The following is a 6,000-nucleotide window of genomic DNA, read 5'->3' on the forward strand; positions in this document are numbered from 1 at the left end:
GCTTCGTCCCCTCCCCCTCCCCCCGCGCAACAACGAAATCTCACTGCTGTGCATTGTGACATTATTCACAAATCTATGGATTTATATGCACCTGCTGTTAATGTCGACGGAGCGTACCACCCGTCTTCCACGCGGCAGAAACGCCGCTGCTTGGTTTTGTATAGTGGTGAAAGGAATAGAGGCATTTTACAAGTATTTTCGTGTTATGTACAGAGTGCGGAATTGAATACACATATTTGAGGTGAAAGTCTATTGGTGCATGATCTTGTCCAAAGTGTTATTTTTTTTTTCTGTTTTTGTCTATTTTCCATAATATTTATGGAATCATTCTTTTTTTTTTTATCGTACTTGACCTGTTGTGATGGATTGTCGCAAGTCATCGAAACTGCATTTTTACTTTTGTGTTATGTTTTTAAAGATAATTTGCCTGTCTGGAAAAGTTCATTCATGTTATTTCTGTCAAGCGTCGAGACTTTTTTTCTTCTTAGCCTTCAGCTGAACATCATTGGGACCTGTTTATTCTTTGACCATTCCTTTTTTTCTTGTTTTTTGTTTTTAGTCAAAACACCCTTTCGACATTCTTGTCAGTGTTTCTTTTAAATCCTGAGGGCATTGTAAAAAAAAACTGCGTCAAATGCTTCTATTATGGGTGTCCTCTGTCTTTTCTCTCTGCTGCTTCTATTGTATGCTTGTGTGCGTGTCTGCGTGTGTGTGAGTGTGTGTGTGTGAGTGCGTGTGTGTGTGAGTGCGGGTGCGTGTCTGTGTGTGTGTTTTCACACGTGTGCCTGGGCTCTGTTCCAGGACATTCTCTATATCTGATGGTTTCCACCAAAGTGTCGGGACGTTTTCTGGGACTCTGTCTTTATTCTGAATGATCAATAAATAAAACACATTTTTTTCCATTGAAATCTCAACACGATAATTCTCCTTTTTTCCCCCTCCTTCCAGCGAAGGCTCCCACGCTCTAAACACTGTGCTCTTCTTCTCTCTGTGTGTTCTGTGTTAATCTGCCGGTGTTGTGCCCGGCTCTTGTCCTCTTCAGGGAGGGTCGCTCCCCATCTCACTGCATGTATGAGAAATGACAAGATGGGGGAGGCCGCTCCGAACCCCACCACGGTTTGTAACCGCTTTGTTCCCGACCCCCGCCCCCCTTTGCGTCTGTGTGTCTATCCGTCTTGTCTGTCTTGCGGTGGCTCTCATGTCCTCTTGCTCTCCACTCATATGCGTGGCTTCAACGCAGGCTGTTTCCAGACTTCATACATACAAACCCATTCACCCACAATGCATTGCAAATGTATCCACCGCGCCGCCGTTGTCGTTACGAGCAAATCGGATTAAAGCATTGACACAGTTGCATTTAACCTCGAGCACCTCTTTGTCTTGTGGTTTGCACATTGTGTCTTGGCTTTTGATAAAAATAGTATAAGTTGCAGCGTAAAATATGAATAGCATAAAATAAGAAATGGGAGTTTAACCGTGGGACAGTTCGGATTAAAGAAAAACTGTGCAAAATGTGTATTATCAAAAATTGCAGCGCTCTCAAAAAATGTCACCATATAATTTGTGCTAATATAGTCTTAACATGATGTATGTCACCTTTGATGCATCTCGACTTTAAGTTTCAAATATTTAATTAAGTTTACTCATTTACTAGTAAGATTTAGCCTCATCCTCATGACCTGTACCTCAAGAAGCGCAATACCGCTCCGTTCACGTTCATGGATCTCATCCCAAACTGTTTTGCTTTCGACATCAACCATTTTGAAAACATTGTGACGTCGCATGAAAGAGCATGGCCTATCAAATCCGATCACGCAGCAGCATCACTCGCCGCACGTTGGTGAGCTGGCCATCAATCCAGTGGCCGGTTTGGCCCACCCTGCTTCGGTAAAGTGAATCCAGTTACACCTGGGATGAAGGTTGGTTGCCTCTCAAAAGTATCATCGTCAAGCTTTGGCTGTTCCACATGGCTCTATTGTTATAAAGAAGCTCTCGTAACTTGAGATCCATCGTACTTCGCTGTCTGGCGGTAAGAGGCCTTGCTGGTAACGACCATCTGAATGGCTTTTATCTGGTGACCCCATTTGCTTTGTGGTTTGGTTTAGAGCATGCACTGTAACCGTGGTCACTTAAAGGGCTGGCATTTCTTCTGCTCTTTTTAAACGCATTCACCCCCATCCCTTAACCGTGTGTCACGTTCCATTGCAGGCACCCAGCCAAACGGCGACGCCACAGTCCAGTCAACCACAGGGTTACAAAACGCTTCGGAAGTGAGCTTGCTGCTCCCGCCCGTCGCGCCCTCCGTGTCCGACTACCTGCCAGACCCCCCCCCCGTGTCCGCTCGGAGCAAGAAGGCGTCGAGCGGTCAGCCTGCCAAGAAAAGCCATTCCAAACACCGCCACCATCGCTCACCGGAGAAGAAAAGCAAGCGCAAGGGGGGGAAGTCGACCAGCAAGGATGACAAGGGCAAGAGCACTTCCAAAGACGGCCGCCACCACCACCACCACCATCACTCCAACAACCAGTCCTCCGGGCAGCCCCGAACCGGACGCCACCGTTCTCCGGACCGCTCCGGACGCTCCCGCAGCGCAGAGAACACGCTCGACTCGCGACGCAAAGCGGCGCCCGCGAAGGGCCGCTCCCCGGACCGACGGCGCCACCGTTCCCCGCAACGCTCGCCGTACCGCTCCCCGCACCGCACCACCCACCGCTCCCCTCAGCGCTCCCGGCAACGCTCGCCCCACCGCTCGCCCTACCGCTCCCCGCGCCGCCGCCACGCCCACTCCTCGGACCCCTACCAGCGCCGCGGCAGCCCCGACCGCTACGCCACCCAGGGCAACCACAAGCCCCACGGAGAGGCGCCCGTGCTCCGCGAGCCCCGCAGATCCCTGGACCTACCCAGTCCCCTGCCGGACAGCGTCCTCCGGGAGCCCACCGGCTACGAGCGGCCCAGCCGGGGGGGCACGGTGGGGCGCTTCTACAAGGAGGACGGCCCGCTGCCCAGGGCCTCGTCCCTGGAGCGGTCCTACCAGCCTGCCGGCAGCCTCCTGAGGGAAGCGCCGCTGCGGGGGCCCTTCGGGGACCTCAGCCTGCCCAGGGTGCGCACCCCCGACTCGGACTCGGCGTACAAGAGGTACAGCTCCCTGCTGCGGAGCGACTCCCCCGAAAGGGTGGGCCGCTCGTCCAGCAGGGACCCCTACCCCGAGCCGAGGAACCGAGGCCGTAGCCTGGGCCGGGACGTCTCGCCCATCAGCAGCTTTAGGCGGGAGGGACGGGCGGAGCCGGACGAAGATTCCTACGACGACGATGACGATGACGACCTTGTGGCGGACAAGGTCAGGGAGTACTACAGCACGCTCAAGTCCGACCCCAGACGCTCCTCCGGCAGCGCCACCCTCAAGTCTGAAGCCACCCGCTCCTCCGCCAACACCACCCTCAAGTCGGAACCCTCCCGCCCCTCGCTCCCAGAGCCCAAGAAGAAGACCTACAAGGACAGCCCCAAGGACCTGAGCATCTGATCGGCTGGCTGGCTCTGACACCACACTGCCACCGCAAAGCACCTCAAGTTGTTCACCTCCCCCGCCTCCCCGATGGTTCTTCCTTTGCTTGTCCCCACGTCACACGCAAACACACATGCACAAATACGATCGCTACACACACACACACACACACACTATGCGCGCGCGTGCATGCAGTCCCTCAGACAAGCACACGGAAATATGGAAATCCCTACGAGACGGACCCAAAAACACCCAAACCCCTGGAAGAAATCGAAATTATGTGACATGGTTACATGGTTATAACCAGACAGTGATTCCTTAATAACTTTTCGAAGTTGATTTTTATTTGTATTGTACAATTGTCTTTACTTTGGGAGGTGGGTGTGGCTGTTTTTTGCAATTAGTTTTTTTTTTTTTCCTTTTACGTTTTTGTTTAGCATTGTACATTTACAGTATCTCAGATTTTCCAGAAAAGTTAAAACCACAAAAAACAATGATGTGCCTAACAAGTTCCATTAACTAGCGACCTTTTGAAGGAGGGGGTGGGGGGCGGGTTGGGAAGGGAAAGTCGGGGTACTGGGTTGGTTTTGTCTGTTCGGAATGTGACGGGCGTTTTGTGCCGCACCGTCAGTGAAATGAAATGGATGTACTTTTCCACACTGAGCCCACGGACACACCGTACACACAGACCGCTGTGATTGGTGCTCACAATGATGCTGTGCATGTCTTCAATGGTTTCAATGTCTTCTCTCGTCTATCTTGTCTATTTTGTTCCTCTCTCTCTCTCTCTCTCTCGCTCTGTCTCTCTCTCTGTCTCTCTGGCTATTTCTCTCCCCCAGTGCCACAGTTTTTTAGACATTTGACCAGACTATAGCACAAGCCTGCATTTGTTTGTATATTTTTGACAGTTTGCAGTATGTGTACATTCAGAGGTGATCATTTTAAATGAATGAAGGGAAATTAAAAGTTAATCTATGATGATGTTAAAATAAAAATAATATATTCAACAAATGACCGGTAGTTTGGCCCTGTGTGGGTGGGTGGGTGGATGCATACGACGTAAACAGTTTAGATCAACAGGGCTTGTGCATTAAATCACTAGCGCTCTGTTGTGGTTGTGATTTTGGTCAAATAGTTAAACACCCGGAGCTGAAGAATGAAATTTCCAACACTGAATAAATATATATTGGTAGTGTGTGCCTTGATTAACCTCTTCCCAAACCCGGGGAACTCGAGGTTCCCCGGGTTTGGGAAGACCATGATCACTCTCGCAGCAAATGGCTTACAACACTGCCCTTATTATGTAGAAATAGTCATATCAAATCAAATATGAGAAACTCCGCTACAAGCACATATGTCATTTTTACACCCACCAAACACAACTCAAACACCAAGCATATTAATTAGACAAATTAGACAGTTAAAAATAGGCTGGAGTTTAAGAGGTTAAAGAATATGCTTATTAAAGGAAACATCTCAGCTAGTGTGTGTATATATATATATATATATATATATATATATATATATATATATATATATACACTAAAAAGCATCTAACACCAGTGGGAACACTACAATAAGGGTACATTAATTAACCATTAAGTAACATTAGTTAATGCAGTAAGAAGCATTATTCCAGCATTGATATAGGGGTCAGTGGGTTAGGGTTAATATTATTAGATAGTGTAGAAGAATGTTAAAGAAGAACTGAACAACAATACAAAAACCTAATGACTCGCTGTACATTATTACTTAATTAATGGTTAATTAATGTACCCTTATTGCAGAGCGTTTCCACTCCTGGCAGGGGATACACCAGACTTTTGATGATATGTACAGTACTTGCTGAAACACAAGGAGAGGAGACGTGTCTGTCTGTAGGAGAGTGCAATGGAGGCGTTATCCCACAACAAAGTGTCCACGCACTGCTTACACTCCCAGTCTTCCCTCTGCTACCCTCTCCTCCCTTCCCCCTGACCCCCTCTCACCCTCCAATCTAGTGAGTGCTCAGCCCAGTGACATAAAATGGTGATGAAAGTTGTGGAGTTGTGTCCCTGGATGCCGAGACTCTGACAGCCGTGGGCGGATGATAAAGTCAGGGTGGCTTCGTGTCTCTTTGGAATAACTCTCTATCTCGCTCTCTCTGTTGCTCCTTATCTGTCTGCCGCTCTTTCTCTTCCTTGCTCTCTCTCTCTCTGTCACTGTCTATCTTCCTCTCGCTCTTTCACAGTCTGTAATAATCTTTATATCTTGATCACTCTTTACATCTTTCACTCTCGCACACTTTCGTGTGTTTTTTCTCTCTATCTCCTCATCTCCCCCTCCCTCGCTCTCTCTCTCTCTGTTCCCATAGGCATATTGAGAACTGGCAGAGAACAGATAGGTCAGCCATGATGTTGTGCTGAGAGAGAGAGAGAGAGAGACGCTGCATGATGAAAGAAACCTCTCCATCCAGCCCACTTGTAATGTTGGAAGTATTGCTATACTCTTTTTAAACACA

At 48.7% G+C, this 6,000-nt stretch overlaps 1 protein-coding gene across 5 annotated transcripts in view; it reads left to right on the forward strand.

Moving 5' to 3' along the window:
* The window catches only part of magi1b (membrane associated guanylate kinase, WW and PDZ domain containing 1b), a gene marked incomplete at its 3' end in the record, with an annotated part of 106,067 nt that extends 101,553 nt beyond the window's left edge, over positions 1–4,514 (forward strand). For all 5 annotated transcript variants that reach the window (XM_079747744.1, XM_079747745.1, XM_079747747.1 and 2 more), the window contains exon 24: positions 2,209–4,514. In XM_079747744.1, coding sequence (XP_079603870.1) covers positions 2,209–3,518 — 1,310 coding nt within the window. The remainder of the gene's footprint in view (positions 1–2,208) is intronic.
* Positions 4,515–6,000: the final 1,486 nt, after the last annotated feature.

This window comes from Pollachius pollachius, assembly GCF_949987615.1.
Source record: "Pollachius pollachius genome assembly, chromosome: 12".
Taxonomy (NCBI): Eukaryota; Metazoa; Chordata; class Actinopteri; order Gadiformes; family Gadidae; genus Pollachius; species Pollachius pollachius.